We start from the raw sequence: 22,988 nt of genomic DNA on the forward strand, positions 1-22,988 counted from the left end.
AGCTAAGCTCTCTGCTGCTAGCTGTATGTGCTGCAACCAAAGATTGTACAGCGCATGAGTCTTTCTGTCAAAGATAGTGTGCTGTGTGTGATCGGCCTAGCTTTAGAGGAAGGCCGAGTTTGTTTGTGCTGTCATAAAAAATATCATTTCTATTATGTGCCTATCATAAGCTTTTAAGTTATAACTGGCTTCACATTATGAGATTATATTCAATACATAATGGATTTAGAACAAGACTACACGCCAAAACCTTTGGTTTTTGGGAAGGTAAGCTAAATAAACGGTTCCATCCATCATGATAAATAAAGGGAAGCAGCCGCCACGCTCATCACACACAGGAGGTGTCAGTGATTGAGAGATCATAAACCCAACAAGTGTTTGATAGCTGTGGTTTCAAGGCTAGATTGATAAAATATTGATTGTTATATTATTGAATTTTTACTGATCCATACAGTAATTAGCTGTGAGTTACTGGTAACACCTTTATCTTTCGTTTCATGTTTTTTTTAATATTTCAATTATATGAATTTACACAGTTTATTTTATTTTTTATATTTTATCTTACCTGTCAAATATGTCAAATTAGCAGGAAATGTTGTACACTTCCACCAACATGTCTCATGTTTCCGCATCATCATCAATCAAAATTATCGGTTCATTTTTTAAGCAATCGGGGGAAAAAAAAAATAAAGTGAGCATGATCAGACATTACAGAATAACCAAGTGGCCAATCACAACGCAACGATATGTCAAAGGTTAAAAATTATCGTATTTATTTGATAATTATCTGGTTTGAATTAGATAATTATCAGTTAACTTTTCTTGAATCGTTTAAACCCTGTTTCCGCAGGAACTTTATAGGTTACTTATAATACCTGTAGGTTAATTTTTGTCTGCGAAAACACAGACTCAAAATTATTATTAAAGATGTCCCCCTGAAAAAATAATTTTGAACACAATTTTTGTTGAATATGCCATTTTAATATACATAATAGTTATCCACTTTGACCAAAAATTAGATACTTGCCTGAAAAAACTGGGCAGACCAACAGGGGAGGGGGCCTAGCATCTCTACCTAGCCTACTACTAGAATGGGGCTAATTTCTATTACAACGAAATGGGAAGCCATCTTCCACAAAAATAATGGCAGTCAAAACAAAACAAATGAATGAATATATAGGCATAGACTAATTTGTATGGTGGGGATCAGCAAAAAAAGGTCTAGATGCTACTCAAACAAAAACAAAATGAATCCTAGGCTGGTTAGTGGGCAGACCTAGACTGGGGCCATCTACAAGTAGGCATAGTACTCGCATTACAGAATCGTCAGCACAACCAAGGTACTGAATAGTTAAGGGAACTTTTAAGGGACCTCTGAGGTTCCTTAAAAGTTAAGGGGAAAATAGACCAAGTTAAGGGTTTCCCTTAACCTTAAACCCTTTGTGAATACCACTTAAGTGAAACCCTTAATATTTTCTTGATTTAAGGTAAATCCTTAGGATTTAAGGGAAATATCCCACTTAAGTGTGATTGGTGCTTACGGCCACTGTATTCTAAATTTTCGCTCATGATAATTTTTTAAGTAATTAATTGTCATATTTTTTATTTGATTATTTATTGACTATTGAGCCACCAAATACTGCCCGTGTATTTATGCTATTAATTATTATTGTCGTCTATTAGTATTATCATATTTGTTCAGAATCTAGACACTATGTCTCTTGTTGCAGTATTTCTATCATCTTTCTTTTCAGTAATCAGCAAATGTAGTAGACTAGCATCAGGGTTTTTTTTCTAATTAAAGTTAATTAAAATTTTAAGATAGTACAGTAGAAATTGGATTATCCTCCCTATACAAAATATTTTAGGTTAACTTACAAGTACGAGATGATTACATGTTGAAAATTATTTCTGTACTGTAGTAGAATATCATCAGTTTTTATTTTAATTAAAGGAAAGGTAATTTTAAGATGGTAGAAATCTGATTTATCTACGGTATACATACTGTACAGTTGTTAAACCTTACAGTACAGTAGTTAGATCATAAACAAGAAATATTTCTTACAAAAAACGCCGCTCGACAGTTTTAATCATTGTTCTTTCTTCAGATATAATGATGATTTATTATATCAATTATTTTTGTTTTACAATCAGTAGTATTTACATTTTGTGTAAATATAGTCTGGCCTACTGTACAGAACAAAAATACAATCAAAGGGCGAGAATTCAAAATTGTTGCGTTTTCCGAATTAATACATAAAACATGCTCCTAAGATTTTAGATATAATCATTTTGTTCTGCGCATGTGCACATAAATTTGTGTTTATGATATAGCCAAAGATGACCCTTACATATGAAGCATTATTAGTTTTTAATTTACAGTATGATAAAGAGTAAAAGTAAGTTGTACAGAGAAAAATGTCCATTTCCTTTTTACTGTACACATCTGTTGTTTTTTTTCTTTCCCCATCATTATTGTATTTCTAATTAAGTAATGCTAGTTTAAATACAATAGGTCACCAGTTCTCATAAAATATAATTGAAAAATCTATCACACAAAGTAAATTCTAATGATGAAATCTACTGTAGCATTTTAATAAAACCTTGTATCCAGGAATATTAATAACAGACTTTTATTGCTTTTTGGAACAGAAGTTCGACAGACTTGTTCAGGTTATTAACTATTAACTGTTATTTTAATTTTATATACTTTGTATATATTATTAGGCATATCACTTAAAACCTTGAATTTAACACTTTTAATTTAATTTTTTATTAGTATATTCTTGAAAACAATTGATAGTATGCAATATTACAAATAATGAATGTTTATGAGTAAAAATATTGATCTAGATTTAACCAAGGCAGTTAAATAGATATATACAGTATGTTGCCTAGTATGTAAAAAATAGTACCAATAAATAGACCTTCTTTACTACCCAGTAGATAGAACTATTGAATGGCACAGATACAAAATTAACCAATCAGAGTAAGGATATACTGAGGTGTGTGAAACCTAAATGGTCATTATTGTTGGTTACAGACTTCCAGTATTTTGTAGGTTGTATACGAAACCTGTATTTCATAATTGTGGTCATTTTCATAATTGTAATAATAGAGTTTGTCTTTTACAGACATACTATACAGATTGATATTATTAATATTATTTATAGATGTCAGTCATTGTGTTATAATTAAATTTTATCATTATTAATTTATCTGTTGTATCTATCAATTTTCTAATGATGACATCGCAGTTTGATGTCGACACAGACACACAATAAGTAAAACGCCAGAGAATAGACAACAATGCATGCTATTTAAAGTTAGTTCTAAATATTTAATATACTATCACTATTAAAATTACTTGCACCTAATTAAATTTAATTTAATTAACAATTTGATTTACAAAAATTATGTAGAGAAATCTAGGGATAAGTTTTAAAAAGGGTGGTTGGTAAAAAATAACAGTACATTTGGTACCGAGACTTGTCTTGGGTGTAGGTGTTAAAATTACGTTGAGTAGAAGGCAAAAATAAGTTTTAGGCTGGGTATAGAGACTTTAAGATTCACCTCTGCCCCAGCACAATTATCTATCATCCATGTACTGCAGTATTTTTAGCATTCCACTCTATGTCGACGATATATCATCATCAGTACTTTAATAATAATCGTGTTTCCATGACAAGCTTAATTTAAAACCATGAATATTAAATGTTTGTATAGTATCATATTTCAGACTACTTGCTTTACCTTTTCTTGATTGCACATCTTTGGAATTTGTTTTAATTCAAGAACAGATAGACCATCCTTGCACTGTATATTACAGTACACTACAGTACAGTATATCAAAAACTAATAAGGCTAGAGGACAAACTGTACTTTAATAGATTGTTTGCTATTTATTATTAATATTAATAATGAGAAAAAAATAATAATAAAACAGCACAGCAATATGAATAAATTTATGTGTATCTAGGGTGATCTATTTATATTCACAATTTTTATTGATTATTTTTCCATTATGATTGATTTAAATAATAAAATATTATATTAGCTATTATTAAAAAAATAGGCAGAGTAGAATACAATCTATGTATATTAGCAAGTTATGATAATTTTTTTTTCTTTTTTCACGTTCATACAGTACACATTTATTCAGTTATATTATAAACAATAAAAACTGGGCCCGTACTAGAAGCAAAAGCTTCTCTCATGAAGGCCCAAATGAGATAAAAGATTGTAAATAGCAAAAAAATGTAAATTAATTTGAAAACAATAAAATAAGAATATAACAAGTTGTCATTCCAATATCAGTTACTGTGTATTGCTATAGTACTGTACTATCTATTCCAATATCAGTTACTGTGTATTGCTATAGTACTGTACTATCTATTCCAATATCAGTTATTATATAACACCTATATAAATTCCTGTCATTTGATTGGACGAATGTGGGTCACATGGCGTGCAATAGTACGCACTATTCAACGATCGTTAAATAGTACTTTTTGAAACATTTTTGTGTACGAAAAAAAAACGTCTAGATGTTATATAAAACAAATAATGAATGTTTTGTATTCGTGTAATGGTACAAATAATGGCACTTGGTGAATGATGAAAGGTTATATCAACTCGGCTTTGCCTCGTTGATATAACCTTTCATCATTCACCTCGTGCCATTATTTGTACCATTGCACTCATAAACATTCATTATTTGTATACTGTGTATTGCTATAGTACTGTACTATCTTTCCTTAAAGATGTATTGTCCCCCTGGAAAAATAATTCTAATAAAAAAATTATTGTTGACAACGCCATTTTAATGTAACATAATAGTTATCCACTTTGACCAAAAATTGGATCAAAAAAATGTATTTACCTGAAAAAACTGTAATTTAAAGCAAAAAAATTGCCAAATTGGCTGCCAGTCAGTGGGTTTTTGGTTGAATTTAACCATTTATTTTGTAAATTTATAGATGAAAACATTATTTTTTTTCATTTTTTTTTTCTATGGAAGTGATTAACTTTATCAAAACTACAAAATAATATATTCAAAGTCTGATTTAATTAATCTTCATTTTTCCTGATTTTGGGGGACAATGCCTCTTTAATGTTTAATTTTCGCTTACAACAATTTTAGTCATACAGTAAAGAGGGATCAATGTAATGTAAACACAAAGTTTTCCAACATAGTTTCAATGCCAAATTTACTGAAAACTATAGTAATAAAAATGTATTTTATGTAGATTTTGTTGTAATCATCACTCATTTAACTTTTTTGTTTTCTTTTCAGATGGAAAACTTAATAACCGATATGCAAAATGTTGAAAATGGAGTTCCAGTTGGAAGCCAGAAGACTTTCCTCTCAGTTGTCCCCAGTGCTTTCACAGGTACTGTATACAGTTCAGAAGGTTATTGAAACAAGGAGTGGTGGGAAGTGGGAGAAGAATGGTTTGTTTTGGAAAAGTGTATTGCTGATAGGAATGCTAGTAATAATTGACAGAGTATTGTAAAGATACAGAGTATTGTTTAGTCTGGGTTCCAGACGGAGTTTTGTCTTAATATTAGTAAAAAGATAAATATTTTGGCACATATGGCGTTTCATACGTATACTACTTGATTTTGGATACTCCGTCTGGGGAAACACGCACAAGTCACGTGGTTTGACACCAAGAATTCTTGGTGCATACGATTATCCGGTTGACTAGTTTCAGCTGCATGCGATTGGCTACTCACTCGTACACCGTTTTAATATTCATATTTCAGAATTTCAAAGACTCAACAACTAAGATGATGCGCATGCGCTATGGTATGTACTTGGGTACATTTATGAAAGTTTCTGAAGGCTAGAAATTATTTTATATGCCTAGTAGTCTGGTAAACATTTGATGGGATTTTTCCCAAGAACATGAAAACTCGTCTTGATATGATAGGCTAGCTTCTCCGCAAATCAAACATTGAATGGATCATTTATTACGCGGAGATAATTTTGATTTAATTCCCACCCAGACCCTGTCCTGTTCTGTGTGGTGGTGTAGCCCTGTTGTTGTGTGCCGCCGGTGGTGGTATGTAGGCCTACTTTATTGGCGTTTTATTTGGCAGGTCATACGTGCGAATTTAGGACCTACGAAAGAGGCCTAGGCCAAGGACTAAACAATTAATAAACAAAACAACTTGGCATTACGATTTTATATTTCAACAGTCTCGATCGTACATTCAGCACTGTACGTACTCGATCTTTTTAATTTTGAAACAAAATGATCATTGGTTGATTCGAAATCCATATTTACATACCGCACGCCCCATATAGCCAAATACGGTATGATAAACTACGTCATTCTTATCGGATGTTTGCGGTCTGCAAATCGATTTCTATACGTGTTTCACAAGTCTGTATTTTCAGACAAAAATCGCGGTCGAAATAAAAACAAATAAATTAAAAAAAAGATAATACAGACTTGGGGCAAGTCTAAGTATTGTTGTAAGTTATGCATGGGCTTGTACCCACATGAATGTCTTGGAGAGGTGTTCTTCCCTCTTACGGGAAAAGGGTCATGTTGGTTTATCCAGGTAAGTATAGACTACCAAACCACCTTGGTTTGTGTAAACCTAATATTGATGTGATTGAGAATTTAAAAATAAAGTGTTCATGCTGATGAGGAAAAGGAGTTGGTGATAGTTGAGTGGAATTTCAGATGAGAGATAAAAAGGGAAAATCAATAAAATGAGTGGAGGCATCAATATCATAGTATGTAAAAGTCATGTTATTGTTTTTAAGGTTATGATTTTATTGAATGGTTAATGGAAAGATTAGGAACACAGGATTGTACAGAATCTCTCCATCTTGCCAATCTTTTATGTCAGTATGGTTACATATTTCCTGTTCAAGAAATGAAAACGCTTGTTGTCCGTGATGATGGAACGCTCTACCGATTTCAAAGTCCATATTTTTGGCCTTCGCAAAACAGAAACCCTGACAGCACAGATTATGGTTAGATTATTAATTTTATTAATTGTAGAAAAAAGCATGGATAATTTATGAACTTTATTTCAGAATAAAAACTGGAATTGATGACCAAAATCAGCAGTTGAATAAAACGAGAAATTATGAATTTCCTAAACTTAATCTGTGTACCAGTATAAACACTTATCTGCGTGTCCAATCTTAAAAACAACATGGGATAATAATATTATATGTAGTGGTTTGATTTATTGCTGGTAATATAATATTACAATGAAGAATTATTATTACTTTGACAAAGAAGAAACTGTGCCAATAGGATTAATTACACTATAGAACATCAAAGACTGCAAAGTATAGCAAAATGCTTGAGAGAGCATAAAACACATCTGCACTTGCGCACATGATTTATTTGTTTGTAACATATACAGTAAAACGAAGAAAAACTGTTGTTGTTTCTTGACCTAATACTCAGACAAGCTTAGCTGAAACTGTCATCTCAATGTTTTACATTATTACATACACATCATTCGTAGACTACAAAGCAATAGACTCATACTATTTATAACATTAAGCCAAGACAACCCTAAAACATTTTACTTCGGTATATAGTGTTAAACATTTTTGGTTTAGTAAGCTTAGCAAACCAACAATAACACACCTTTGTAGTTATTAACGTACTAAATAAATTTGATTTTAATAATCTTCAACCTTGGGACTTTTGTGCTGGTTTATTCTAGCATGTTTATACTGTTGGTCAGATATTAAATAATGATGATGATGCACAGTTTGCAGCAACAAATGTTAATTTGAAATTGTTTGTCTATTATAATAACCTTAACAAATCTGTAGTGATAATTGACAGTTCTATAAAAACTAAAGCATATAAACGCTCTTTATTAAATATCAGAAAAACACTGGTGGTAATTTTGTGTGGTTAAAAACACAATAGTATCATCATAGTCTTTTAAAATACTAAGGTAATAGGTTAACGATGTTATTATTGTTTATTTATAGCTGTCTATCTTGCAAAAAGAAATTTGAGTAATAAACAAAAACACAGCCTTGAAGAATACGAAGTTGTAAGTGTATTCATTATAACATTCACCTAGTATACAGTATGTACACCTTAATATTAACACTGCCCTAAAGATGCCACAATAACATAGGTCTAGATTAATTTATAATAATGTAACTGGCTAGTTCATGGACTATACCATTTGTGGAGAGGGGTGTTCAAAGAAAATGTCTACTTTTCAAGGTATATCTCGCTCTTTGAGGAGAAAGACTATTGTCGGTTTATCCAGGTAAGCTAGCACTCATGGTCTGCCAACACCACTGTTGGTGTATGTATGTATGTATCTTTACGAAGACTTGTAGGTCAGGCATCAGTGTCATTTTTTGTTGTACATGCAAAAAATTTTTTTATTTTTACATAGAGTGCTCTTACAAAGCTGAAACAAATGCTAAGTCATAAATGGGAGTTTGTATTACTTCAAGCCCAAGAACAAATAAGGTACAGTTTTTGTGCAAAAGATCATTTAGATCTCTAGTGGTCTTAGTGGTACTGGTAATCAGCGTATATAGGAACTCTTTGTATAGTATGTACAGTGTACAATTCTAACACTTGGTATCATACAACGTAATGCTCTCACGTTACGAAAGAAAATGATGACGGTGGTAAGTTGGTACGTTCCCACATGAGGGCGTGGTTGCGGACTGGTTCATTATAATACAGGGGTGTTCTAGGAACTTTTCACTTTCGTATCTAAAGCCCTCCCTCTGGAGAACACGGGTTATTGTCGGTTTATACAGGTAAGCTAGCACTCATAGACTACTAACACCACTTCTGGTTTGTGTATTTAGATCTCTAGTGGTCTTAGTGGTACATAACTTTATGATAGACACAGTTGCCATTAATGTTATATTTTGGACTATTCATTATTCAACACTGGTACTATTTTACAGATGATTAAAATAAAATTATATCAATTTCCAAGAAAATTAGTCAATGATGCATTCTTTTCATTTATGTGAGGAAAAAAAATTAGTTCATCTGTTTTATTAATTTTTTTTTAGGATTGCAAAACAAAGGAAAAAAACTGACCGATTAATTTTGAACAGTCAAGAACGTGCATTTTGGAGAGTTCATCGGCCCCCTGTAAGTCCAGTCATTGACTATTAAATTCCATTATTTTTGTTTTTTTTGTCTTGTATTATTCAGTCTATAAATCCTCAATATCACAATAATATAATAGTTTTGCTATTTGTAATCTTTAGCCAGGGCAAATAAATTGTTTAGAAAATGGAATCAGGGGAGCCTACACACTAAGAATAGCATGTCCACTACAACGCAAGAACACTGTTGAGAGATACAAAAAGCAGGTAAGGCAGCATATTCATTGGGGTCTATGGCTTTGATTCTGCAGCCAAATAAAAAATTATTGGTTGATTTTTTAACCAATCAGATAATTAATTAAAAAACACAGTTGGCAATCTCAGTTATTACCGAACAACCAAGTGCCTGATCACAATGCAACAATGTTGTCCTCAGGTCAAATGTTAAAAATTATCGCATTTATCGGCTAATTATCTGATTTGCGATGCGATTTTTATCAGTTAATTTTTGGCTGCAGAAACATGGCCTATGAATGTACTATCTATATTTGTTATGTATACAGTGTAAAACTATTAAGGTGTTGTTTTTGTTGTACGCTGCCCCTTCTGTCGTTTTACACCAAAGTGCTCTGACGTCCTTATAAGATGCGCTTTCTCTTTTAACGAACAAGCGTGTCCTCTGAATAGGGTTTTTCCAAAAGAAAGCTTCCACAGTAAATTCAAAGACTTTAGTGCCAACAGCTCCAATACAACATAAAGCTTATGTAAGCAACGCCTACTGTATATTTGTAGTGTTATTTAATATATAGTTTGAATCATGTGATTGTGCGGTTGATTGTCGTTTCAAAGAGGTCGCAGATAATCATTTTGATTGAACAATAATAATGGCATGCTGACATTGCACAAAAAATGCTTTTATTGATCAATTATTTACTCAGTAATAAAATAATTGTTTTTATTGATTGTAAATATGTTAATGATATTATACAATTAACCATGAACATAGTAGCATAGTGCATTTAACGGTGATTTTCTCGTACCACCAGACACCATGTTACGCTTCATTGCTCATGTTTATTCATATTTGTTGTTGTCATGGTGATAATTCCATCTTTGAATGATCCCTGACAGAGCCACTCCTGCCTTGATTACATTTTGTGGATGCGTTGTCGTGACGATGTAAATTTGTATTGAGTTGTAATTGGTGTTATAACCATGCTTGTCCTAATAAGCAAACTGATAAGGAAATGTAATTTTAATAGCAAATAAATTCTTGTGATGCTAATATAGATAGCCATTTCTTTTACGCTATGTATACTTGATACTATCAAGTTCTAGATTCTCTACAAATCATATTCAATGCAAATTATTTACAGGGGCAGATCTAGCTAAAATGAAATTATTAACTACTACTGTATTTGATTATCTATTTTTGACAGATTTTTAGTATTATGTATATTTTATTTTTACTATATTTAATGAGGGTGATCCATCCAGCAATTGCTAATCATTAGGGACCCTCAGAGAGAGGTTCACAAGACAAACATACACAAGATTATCTACATAAACAAAGTCTTATTACAAGTCTTTGGGAGTGGAGTTGTAATTTTGTCCTTAGAAAAAATCCTGACATGTGATGGGACTTGAAGCCAGGACCCTTGGAGTAGTAGCCAAGCATCATAACCACCAAGCCACAACTCCACTCCTATGCTATCGCTCCTCTATTTAAAAATCCTCACTTCATATAGTAATACTATTAGTAAAGTGTTACTTATGTTTTGATAATATAGGCCACAATTTGGATGATTAAAATTTTAACAAAAAACACTATTTCTATGTTTAAAGTTATTATCATTTTATATTCAAATAAAATATAAATGTTTTGTATTTATTGCTCCTTTTATTGATCTTACACTGTTGGACAAAATAAAATAAAAATCAATAGTTTGAAAATAATTGAATTTACTTGAATTTACTCATTTAATGAGTAATACAGTTGTATATCATTCTTATTTGAATAGTATGGTGACTCATATTTTATAGTATGTATAAGTTTTTCTTTCCTTTTTTAGATTTGTTTTTTAAATATGTTACTATCAAGGTCAAAGATCAAACTGTCTAAGGCAATACCAAGGTAAGAGCAGGCAACAATTCTATTCTAAAAACTTCATTCTTTGAACCAGACTCAATGTAAACAGATCTTTGTTTTTGCCAAGCTTGCATTCATATGACACATTTCAAGAATGTTGATGAACTACTAAATGCATATTTATTTTTTGTATATCTTTATAATCTTTAATTGGAAATCATATATGTTATTTTTACTAGCTATTTTGAGTTTGGAAAGAAATAGCGGTACTAAAAAAAATATTTTTTGAATGATCAGTGAAAGTATATGATGTTGTAGAACAGCCTCAGAAGGTTGTGCCCAACCCATTTCCTTAATAATCATTGGAAGGTAAACAGTATTTTTTTAGAGCAGCCTTTACATCAGGTTATGCCCAACCCTTTTCCTTAATAAAAATAATCACCGCGAAAAATAACAGTAAAGTTTTGTTGCAAGAATTAAAGCACATGCTCAAACAGTAGCAGGTGTTTTTTTATCGGCTGATCCTATAACCGACAAATATTACATTTTACAGAAACAACAAGGAAACTAAAGCTCTGTCGCTGTCAAACTATTTTGACCAAAAAAAGTGCGATGTGCACTAATATGGTAGTGATATGCCCAAATATGGTAATAATATATCAATATATGGGCACATCCCATTTTGTTGTCACATAAAGTTTGATAGTGTAGACAGAGACTTCCATTGTTTGTTAGTTTACTATAAAGCTTCACAAAATTAACTTTGTGCACAAAGGGTTACAAAATGTGTGATGAACTGAAGCAGTGAAAAGAAGTGACATTTTGTAGGCATATTATGCAAGGAACGTTCCACACAACTAGTGAACAACAACATACCAACCAATTTTGTTTTTGATTTATTATAGACATCCCACAAATTAATATACATTGAATTATTACAATTTTTTATTAATAATTAATTATTATTAATGAATTAATATGTCCTAGGATGGATACATACATTGGTAGTTTAAAGCGAAGTAATTATTCTGACTAAATTATCTATATGTCGATACTTCTTTGTGCCAATGATGAAGAAATAATCTTTTTTCTTGTAGTTCTGTCAAATGGTGTACACAGTACATGGATCATGATCCTTTAATATCAGGAGCTCAGCCATCTAATCCCTGGATTAGTGATGATCCCACAATGTGGATATTAAACAATGTATTGTAAGTAAAAATACTAGAAAAAATAATATAAAAAGTATATTGCAATTATAGGTGAATGTATTATCTGCATTATCTGGATTATTGAATATTGAACAATGTCGTACTAAAAAAATTATAGTTATATAAATGTATAAAACCTTGTCTACATGATCAAACTTTATGTGACCAAAAAAATGTGATGTGCCGATATATGGACATGATGATGTCATATTACTACCATATTTGGGCACATCACACTTTTTTTGTCAAACTAGTTTGATAGTGTCACCAGTCCATGTGGTACAATTCTGTATTCATCATCATCTTCATATACTGTGCAGAACCTCATTTGAGGATAGTCGCACATGGGTTGGTCACATTTATGCAGGTGGGCTTACTAATTGTGTGGCGGGTGGTGCATGGTGTTTAATAGGACCGATGCTTATATGATTTGAACATGCAATATGATATAAAACACATTTATTTTTAGATAACCGTTTAATCCAGTCAAATGAAAGAATTAATAAATAAATATATATATGTTTCTTTTTAATGACAGAGTTGATATCCCTACGGAACGACGAGTGTTGCGGTGGTCAATCAGTCTTTGTGATCTACTACAAGACGCAACTGGTCGACATCATTTTGAACTTTTTCTGAAGAAAGAGTTCAGTCAAGAGAACATTCGATTTTGGAATGCTTATGAGGAGTTAAAATATGCACCACAATCAATGGTTGCTGAAAAAGTGAAGGAAATATATGAGTAAGCAGTTATCTTTGTCAACAAATAGAAAAAAACTGTCATAGAGTAGGGGTCACATTAAGGGAAGGGTCACATTAAGGGAAATGTCCACTTAATAGGATGGCGTCCCCAGAATTGAGGTGGGTCGTAGTGTTACCCCACATTTGTTTAATGAGAAAGTGTTCCTGAAGATTCTTCTGTATATTTTATGTGCAATTTAATACCAGTGGAGCTGTAGCTATTCTTGCCTTCCAATCCTAAGGTCCAGGGTTCAACCCTGACTAAGGTTGTAACTCACGACTCTTTCAACTCCACTCCCTAAGCCTCAAACTTAGTTTATAAGCACTATCAATTATAAAGTAGTTAATCCATCCTGTAATTTTCCACCGTGGAAATGAATTATTTTTTTTAACGCCCCAATTTTCTTGTCTTTACAGAGAATTTCTGGCTCCATGTGCTCCTTGTGAAATCAATGTTGACAGGCAAACGGTTCAATTAACTAATCAGTCACTGAAGAAGCCAAACAGATTCTCCTTTGAAGCTGCACAGAAGCATATATTCATCCTAATGAAGAAAGATAGCTATCCACGATTTTTGAAGTCAGAAGCCTACAAAAACTTGCTTGCTATGTCTTCACAATGCAGTGGGAAAAAGAAGTAATTTTCGCTATTTTTTACATTTTTAAATGTCACATACAGTACTTATTGTAATGGGGAGTATAACTTGCGACTTGCAGCCTACTGGGTTGAATTGCGCACAGGTGTGGACAACACATACCACAATTTTTTAGTCAAGTGCTGCCACCAAATGGTGCCCGTTCGTCTGTCCATGTCAGGGGCTGAATTGACCAGTACACTGTGGTAACCCCCTACTCTTCTGAAAGATGTACTGGGTTCTTTAAAGTGCACACGAGCCAGTTTTAAGACCTTATTCGAGAAGACGTGTTTTACCACCAGAACAATGGTCGAGGAGTGACTTGAACCTGTGCCGATTGTATAGCTTTGGTTTGTCTTAAACGATCGGCCACTCGACTTGATTGTTAGTCATAGACTAGACATAAAGTTGATACATTCAACTCTTCCAATACCATACACTGTAGGGATGAATGTGGATTTGATTATGGTAAAAATAATTTTGGACCATTTAGACTTCATGAAAGTTTTGGAAGAGTTTTCAGTTTTCATAGAGACCATTATTGAGAGAGCCTACTTTAAGACTTAAAAATATTGTTTAAAGGTTTGCATGACAAATAGACACAAAGTAATATTATTTAAAGGTTTGCATGGTGAACAGACACGAAGTAAGTGCAACATTATATTTTCCAGATTGTTTGGACGGTTTCGTCCCAAAATAACCCCAGTAGGAACCAAAAGGCGTGGAAGTAGTGGCAGTACTGAAAGTGACAGTGAACCAAACGGTGACATGCTTGTACATTCATTAAGTACGGGTAACCTAACAGATACAAACCATGCTTTGTACATGCAACAACGGAAGGAGGATGGTGTGAAGAACATGACTAGGTATTTATCGGGTTTTTTTTTTTTTTGACAAAATGCCACTTTTACCCTCTGGATATACCTTAAAGCAACCTTTAGAAAGTAAAAAAGAAAGCCTTTGTGGCCTAGCCCATTACAGCCTAGAAAAATGATATTTTACTGTAATAAATCTCTTTCTTGTAAGTAATGTTGTAAATTTGTTAGCAAGATGTGATATTTTTCACAGCTGGTTTCATCGTAAGGCCGCATCAACCAAATCATATTCACCAGTATCGGTCAGAAATCCAAGGTAACAAGCCTCAACTGACATTAACTAATGTCACATTTTGTTTAACCTCACCCAGGCTTACTGTTTGAGAAACTGACGTAACAATTTTAGCAATACTAACATTGCAAGATACAGTCAGCTTACCCATAACTGAAAACCAGAATATTTTATGGTGAAAATTGCATTCAGAAAATTAGAAATTTGGTCCTGCCAAAAAGTATTGGGAAAGTTGACTGTAATATCATGGCTTTTCAGGAAAAATAACAAAGAAATATACCATTTTGGTTTGTAGCTTATGTGTATTCAAGATAACATAACAATGGTTACATTAGGAAAATGTATCATAAAGCTCTGTCTACACAAACTAGTTTGGCAAAGAAAGTGTGATGTTCCCAACATCATGTCCATATTATGAGCACATCACATTTTTTGTGTCACATGATAGTGTAGACATAGCTTAATATTGTACCACAGCTATACCAACAACCCTTACTATATATTTTAATATTTATGCAATTAATACATTATACTACTGTTGTATGTATTCAATGCAGGCATGATCATCTTTGTTTCATTTAATTGAAATTTTTTCATTATTTGGTTTACTAATTATAATATTTATTAATATCATAATAATTCTTCAATATTAGTATTAATTCAAATATTTTATTTTAATTTTACGGCAGATTTCTAGATATTTCTTTCTCAAATTCGCCAACTGCTTTATACCATCATACTTTCACCAGTCAATTTTCTAATTTTGACTTCAATTTCTTAATTTGCTAACCACCGTTTCTGTCTTAAATAGTTTTTGCATGTTGAAACGAAATACCATAAGGCTTCTAATAATCACCCTCAGTGAATAATATCATTATTTAATTATTTTTTTACGGTGGGTTACTATTATATGGTAATAGTATATGTATATATAGTAATATGTTTGGTTACAGTTCAGAACATAACATAAATAGTAACCGTGTTGGTTACTATTAAGAATGGAGGTTACTAATATTATAAAGAGATATTAATAGATTATGTTTTTGTGCCACTCATTAAGGCAGTTATATTCAAGAGAATGGAATCATTAGGAAACAGTTACCATGCTGTAGCTTATAGTTTACTACAGCTGAAAAATGGGTATTTGGAAACTCGGACTCGGAACACTCCCCAAGTGGGAGAAAAGAGTGAAAACATTTGCTGATAAATATTAAGATGCATGTAGACGGTAGTTGTCGTGAGATGAGCGGCGTTTTTTGTAAGAAATATTTCTTTCGTATATTCATCCTCTCCGCACGTTTCTGACCAGATTCTGATGTTTTTTGTTTTCGTAGATTTCAATCACTGCAACCAATCAAACCAACCAAGGACAATTATTTAAAGCCAAACTACCCCCTCAACGTACCAGATGGCAACGACGTCATCAACACCAAACTGTCAGAAAAACATTTAATACCAAAGAAAAGCTTGATAACTCCATGGGAGGATGAAGCCTGATTGTCTTATCATTAGTATTATAAAGGTTGGAGAATGAGTTTAAACAAATGCATGCGGTAACACGCCACAGAATTAGTTCTAAAAATATATACTTCAATGGACGATCCAGTGGCCGTATTCACCATTCACACTGGGGCTAAAAACGCTCACCCTTAAAATTGTAATAATCTCCTGTCTACATGAATACAATTTAATGGGAATACTTTTGATATTTATTGAGTTGAGTGAAATACTGAGGAAGCATAATACATGTGCTCCTGTAAGAAGAACCAATTGTTGATATCGCATACCTTTGTTTATTATACAGTAGTAGTATTATAGATATGCTTTCACTCGTGCATATCTAGCTATAGTCTTTCATTAGGTGAATTTGAGAGTTTGTCATAAGTTTTAATTAAATAGGGAAAATGGTGAGGTAGTCAAGTACTATGCACATACAAACTCTTGCTATCTTTAAACCATATCAAATGCAAGGTTCACATGTGCGCATATAACAGGTTGGTTCACATGTGCACATATAACAGGTTGGTTCACATGTGCACCTATAAAAGTTTGGTTCACATGTGTGCATATAACAGGTTGGTTCACATGTGCACCTATAACAGGTTGGTTCACATGTGCGCATATAACAGGTTGGTTCACATGTGCACATATAGCAGGTTGGTTCACATGTGCGCATATAACAGGTTGGTTCACATGTGCACATATAGCAGGTTGGTTCACATGTGCACCTATAACAGTTTGGTTCACATGTGTGCATATAACAGGTTGGTTCACATGTGCGCATATAACAGGTTGGTTCACATGTGCGCATATAACAGGTTGGTTCACATGTGCGCATATAACAGGTTGGTTCACATGTGCGCATATAACAGGTTGGTTCACATGTGCACCTATAACAGGTTGGTTCACATGTGTGCATATAACAGGTTGGTTCACATGTGCGCATATAACAGGTTGGTTCACATGTGCACCTATAACAGTTTGGTTCACATGTGTGCATATAACAGGTTGGTTCACATGTGCACCTATAACAGGTTGGTTCACATGTGCGCATATAACAGGTTGGTTCACATGTGTGCATATAACAGGTTGGTTCACATGTGCACCTATAACAGGTTGGTTCACATGTGCACATATAACAGGTTGGTTCACATGTGCGCATATAACAGGTTGGTTCACATGTGCGCATATATCAAGTTGGTTCACATGTGCGCATGTTAACAGGTTGGTTCACATCACTTAATTCATACATTTGACTGCCTGTACAGATATACAGCCAGCTGTTGTTTTAACTGGAATTTTGACTGCATTATGATATAGTGTAAAAAGTAAACAATATAGCAAACTTTATATAATAATAATATAACAGTATAATACAACATTTAAATGGGAATAATTATTATACTTTGTATATGACAACATTCTCAGGTTAATTATTGGAGAATGGCAATTCTGCTATTAAATTTATTTATTTTGCAATTTCTTTTCGAAAGGTGCAGCTTTGAACCTCTTTTGAATTGTGTGCTGATTGTAATTAAATGATGGTGCAATATCTCAACATCGAAAGCTGTTGTATTCAATATTCAGCTACCTACAGTATGTGTGCTTTCGTATATTATTTAAACACTTTTATCCTTATATTTTATGTGTCATTTTTAAAAGTACTTTTTATTACACTACTATTTATAATTAATATTTTTCTTTTGTTATTTTAACCATTCCACCTCATATTTTATGTGTTTGTCATTTTTTTTAATTGAATTTTATTATTATAGTGTCATTTTAACATTTTTCAATTAATTTCACATTCCAATGTAATGTCAGGTGTGAAATATCTCACTGTGACAGGAACATATTCTCCATATATATATATATATACATTTAATGCAAAATATAATATACAGTAGTTTTATATATTATTTCTGCAGCAAGTTGCTGGAAGTAGTAGGCCTAAGCAACAACTAAATGATGCATAGTAGGCAGTTATGTACATACTGCAGCAAGTTAGAATTACTGCAGCAGTAATAGTGCCTTAGTAGCAAATATTATATAATTGTTATGATTTTAAAAATTACTGGATTGATAATTTTGTATTGGTGGTAATAGAGTAAATTACTATAGAACCTCTCTTTGGTGACACCCCTATTAAGGTGCAACAAACGAGAGGTACCTCAATTCAAAGAACCCCACTATTATGTAACACTTTGGTTTCTAAAGGTGTCCTGTTCAATTCTACTGTAGTGTTGCTACTATGTTATGAGGTAACATTCAACAGGTCGTCTTAAGGCCAACTCAGACAGTGTCGTACGACGAAGACCAACGAGTCAGCTCGTTAGGAGAAATTTAAACATGTTTAATGTTCTCCCGACGACCTGAAAACTATGTTCGATGGCTATCTCAAGACGACTTGTCTCGTCGGGATTCAACTCCGACAGCATTGACAAGTCGAGACGTTTCGTTGGGCCACGTTGTACGATGCTCTCTGAGTTGGCCTTTAGGCAGCTACATTGAGCGTTAGGCAGTAGGAACTTTTCTAGTCGTTTAATTATCGATAGACCTTCTTCAGGTTTGCTTTTAAGCTAAAACTCTTTCTACACTATCAAACTTTAACTGACAAAAAAATGTGATTTGCCCATATATAGACATGATGATGTCATATCACTACCATATTTGAGCATATTACTACCATATTTGGACAGATTTGGACTAGTTTGATAGTGTAGACAGAGCCCTTTATTTAAAAAATAGTTCCTATTGCTTTGTGTTTTATATATACTGTAAATATATTGTATACATTTGTTACATTCATGTACAGTACTGTAATATACATTTATTAATAAAACAATAGATACACAGTACTGTATTCTATTACATAAACATAAATAATACACACTCAGTAATAACTAATACAACTAATTTCATTTACAACGTATGTATAATTTTACATTTAATTCATTTATAAGTCTGTTATGGAGCAAATTCAGAAGGGACCAACTGGTGTTATAAAGCAGTATAAAAATAATATTAATATTGAGTAACTTCCAATTCTTTACTATAATAAGTTATGTAATTATTTTATATTGTTGTGTTTATCATTATGAAAAGAACACTATTTGACATCATATAAGTCAATTTTATTCCAATTTTCATCATTCCTTCATTGACTCGATAGTTTCAGTAATTTAATAGCAACATCTTTATTATAATAAAATACTGGTGTTGGTACATTCTTTACCTCCTGCCAACAAATAGATTTTGTATCTGAAAAGAAAAAGAACATCATTATTTACCCAACAACAAATTATGTGTGAATACAAATGACAAAACTTCATAACTTTTTTACTTATATGAACAATAGTCAAACCAGTAATCAATAGTAAATATATAATAATGTATTTTACCTTTATTAATAGCTTATTTAATTAATGGTAGTAATAAACTCACCTAAAACATCAAGGAATTTGCTAAAAGTTGTATCATTTCTAATTGTTGACGAGACATATGCGACTGATGATGATGATAATAGAGATGAGAGCACCTTTACAAGTGGTTCAAGTAACCGGTCATCATAAACTACATCTAATATTCAACAGGTTTTAGGGAAGTTAGTTAAAGTATTGACAGATATAACAACAAACGACGGACGACTCCAGCTGCTTTAAAATAAAGTAGCTGGAGTCATCTGATGGACACGATGATGTCATATCACTACCATATTTGGGCACATCACACTTTTTTTGTCAAACTAGCTTGATAGTGTAGACTGAGCTTTACTGCAGTACAATTGACGGATATAACGAGTAAACAACAAAGAAGGAGCTACTTTTATGAGTTACTGCAGTACTTACCAGAAGCTAATATCACATCTGACCGTAAATCTTTCACTTCCTGTTCGGTGAACGCTTCCCAATCCAAGTGTTTAATACGTGTTATGTCCTGTCTGCTGCCATCAGTATCTGAACACACGAAATATGAGTTGTCATCGTTTTCTGTTTTATCACATCTTTGTTTTTGTATGTTACAACAATCATCGTTTTCACTGTATGATTCTTGCACAGTGTTTAATGTCACATTTTTCCTCAGTGTTCTTAGTACATTTTCATGACCGTCTGTAAATGTGTATGTTGCTGGGCAACAGAATTTACTGATGACTAGACCGGTTAATCCAAGACCACTTCCCAATTCTAAAACATGTCTAAAAATAACATATAAATATAAAACACTATTTGTTTTCTTTGCTTCCAATAAAAAACAAGCTACATGTAAAATGTTTCTTAATATTTCTTTGGGACTTACTTATCTTTTAGTATTTGTTTATTTTCTATTGCCCATTCTGTGAGGTACTTGGCTGCCTGCCAAGTACACAGGCCAGTTGTCCCATGGGATATCATTTGAGTTGATTCCTGTAATGTAATACACTCATCTGGTGACTAAAAAAGAAACGGTTGTTTAGATATTATATATTATATTGTTATGGATTTTGAACTGTGTGTGGTGTGTAATTTGAAATCCACACTGCCAGTTAGTCTGTGTGTGCTGCAGTGAGGCAACAACTATTATTATATTTAATCCACACTGCCAGTTAGTCTGTGTGTGCTGCAGTGAGGCAACAACTATTATTATATTTAATTGCGTTGAGGGTATAGGAAATTAATGAAAACTTACTATAAAGTAGGTCTTGTAACAGACTTCGCTGACCTCATTTGACTTTCCAATGAGCATTGTATATGATTCATAAAGTTCATCACAGATTTCAAAGTTATTTTCTTCACACTAAAATATAGATGTATTGACAAGTTAAAACTGTGTCAATATATTAAAAAATGGATGATGAACAAAGGGTTGGTTAACCAATGTTAGTGTATAATATTTAAGGTATGTTTTGATTGTACCATTTCAATGTGTGTACAGGTCTAAATATTTCTTAAAATTGAAATTTGAAACATTTAATAATGCATATTTTTCTGATTTTTAAAATGTTTTTCACAAATAAAAGTTGTATAATAAAAATATAAGTAGCGGTATAATAAAGCAACAACCTTTCCTAACCTAACCATATCCTTTCATGCTCACAAACCTTTTTCAGAATTGCTTTCACAAAACACTGTTGGTAAGATGACGACGGTGCAAACTGTTGACAGAGGGCACTATTCACAGTCTGGAAAAAAATTTTTAAATAATAGTACTGTATTTGAAAAATCTCGTCGAGATGTGAATTTCACACCTTTTGTGAGTATATGCCATGACAGCACAACCACGTCACAACAAATTTGAGTTCAGAAATATATGTAGTGTCTAAACAAAAGCAGTTCAGCAGTATTCCTAACCATGTTTAATAGATCGACTTGCTCTTCCAATGTTTCAAAAATAAAATGCCCCTCATCATCCTGAAAAAATAATTTTAAAATAAATTGATTTAAATTTGATTTAATTTACATAATCAAAAATAAAAATGGTATTAATAGAATTATCACTGTAATGTTTTAATCCATGGTTCAATAATGCAAATTTACAACGTATTTAGGTCCTCTTGTCCACATACACATCTGACATCACCACCACCACGACCTTCCCGTTGCTAAACTCAACTCAGTCAGGCATATATACCACTTTAGCCTAGAAATTATCACTGCTATCTATATGCATCTTATGTTATTAAAGTAATAATAATAAATATAATACACTATAAATATTTGGTATTATAGACACAGACACTACCTGAAATGTAAGATCTTTTATTAAAATAACGCTAAAAAACTGTGTTTTTATAGTGTACAAACTTGTACACGTTCTCTTTCCACTTGCCATGCTGCGATACGCTCTAGTGATTTCTAAAGTAAATATTATAATACCGCCATCTATAGTTTAACGCGACTACGGGCGGTTGGTCTCTCAGTCGGTCAGTTTTTCGATTATTATTTTTTTTTAAATTATAGTAAATGGTACATTTATGGAGAACAGCCTTATACATCAGCCCCTATTAATCAATAATAAATTACTATTTTAGGCCATGGAGAATGTTATACTGAGCTACATGATATAAAATAAATAGGAATTCTACTATAGGCCTAGTTTTTAATAATAGGTTATGTAATACCAAACCGATTTCATTTTATCAATTCTGATATCTTCAAATCATATTTTAAAAAGGATTTATTTTTTATTTTTAACCGATTCCAGAAGTATCGAGTCTGGTGACAACTTCTTTCTAAACCACAAGAGACACTTTAATTAAATTAACAGACTTACAAAGATCGTGTTAATAACCATCCATAAGGACTAGCCTATTACTGCGTACTTATTCCATTCTTCTTGGGAATAGTAAAAGTTTATGTGGTTTCTCTGCGCTGCTCGTCAATGAAAAGCCGAAATCCAGGGTATTTTCATATAATCTATTGTTCTTTATCATAATACAATTATTTCGTGTCCACAAAGCATAACGCGATGGATTTAGTGATAACAAAACTGAATTTATACAATACTCTGTTATTATGACTCCTGTATATTTCGTTACTAAACAAAAAAAAACCAGTTCAGTTGCTTTGTGTGGTACCGCCTTGCCTAATTATGTTCATCTATTCAATATCGGAAAACGCCACTATCCAGGGATTCATCTAGGTACCG

General features: G+C 32.5%; 2 protein-coding genes across 3 annotated transcripts; one reads left to right on the forward strand and one right to left on the reverse strand.

The window, feature by feature from the left end:
- The first annotated feature begins 106 nt into the window (after positions 1–106).
- LOC140060113 (regulator of G-protein signaling 6-like) lies at positions 107–19,342 on the forward strand. Of its 2 annotated transcripts, XM_072106193.1 has the most exons (14): positions 107–267; positions 5,297–5,393; positions 6,782–6,994; positions 7,982–8,046; positions 8,404–8,480; positions 9,044–9,125; positions 9,245–9,349; positions 11,155–11,216; positions 12,269–12,382; positions 12,921–13,124; positions 13,541–13,759; positions 14,429–14,623; positions 14,826–14,888; positions 16,199–19,342. In XM_072106193.1, exons 1-14 carry the CDS (start codon positions 220–222, stop codon positions 16,359–16,361), a joined length of 1,707 nt encoding a protein of 568 aa, XP_071962294.1. In that variant the 5' UTR covers positions 107–219; the 3' UTR covers positions 16,362–19,342. The 2 variants fall into 2 exon arrangements, with proteins under 2 accessions (XP_071962294.1, XP_071962300.1); XM_072106199.1 differs by lacking the exon at positions 14,826–14,888.
- LOC140042539 (protein-lysine N-methyltransferase EEF2KMT-like) lies at positions 19,333–22,172 on the reverse strand. Its single transcript, XM_072087707.1, has 8 exons — positions 22,083–22,172; positions 21,692–21,751; positions 21,442–21,522; positions 21,030–21,137; positions 20,661–20,794; positions 20,213–20,559; positions 19,809–19,943; positions 19,333–19,625 (listed from the first exon to the last, which is right to left on the reverse strand). The coding sequence occupies exons 1-8, from the start codon at positions 22,170–22,172 to the stop codon at positions 19,522–19,524; spliced, it is 1,059 nt and encodes a 352-aa protein (XP_071943808.1). The 3' UTR covers positions 19,333–19,521.
- Between the last annotated feature and the right edge of the window lie 816 nt (positions 22,173–22,988).

The sequence above is a fragment of the Antedon mediterranea genome, chromosome 1 (assembly GCF_964355755.1).
Source record: "Antedon mediterranea chromosome 1, ecAntMedi1.1, whole genome shotgun sequence".
NCBI classification, from domain to species: domain Eukaryota; kingdom Metazoa; phylum Echinodermata; class Crinoidea; order Comatulida; family Antedonidae; genus Antedon; species Antedon mediterranea.

Bases quoted from the DNA above. Each gene is read 5' to 3' on its own strand.
- LOC140060113 (XM_072106193.1), top strand. From the start codon at position 220: ATGGATTTAGAACAAGACTACACGCCAAAACCTTTGGTTTTTGGGAAG. The intron at 268-5,296 runs GTAAGCTAAATA...TTTTCTTTTCAG, and splicing joins AACCTTTGGTTTTTGGGAAG to ATGGAAAACTTAATAACCGA. The intron at 8,047-8,403 runs GTAAGTGTATTC...ATTTTTACATAG, and splicing joins GCCTTGAAGAATACGAAGTT to AGTGCTCTTACAAAGCTGAA.
- LOC140042539 (XM_072087707.1), bottom strand. From the start codon at position 22,172: ATGGCAAGTGGAAAGAGAACGTGTACAAGTTTGTACACTATAAAAACA. The intron at 21,752-22,082 runs GTAGTGTCTGTG...TTATTTTTTCAG, and splicing joins TAAAAGATCTTACATTTCAG to GATGATGAGGGGCATTTTAT. The intron at 19,944-20,212 runs GTAAGTACTGCA...GTTGAATATTAG, and splicing joins AGATGTGATATTAGCTTCTG to ATGTAGTTTATGATGACCGG.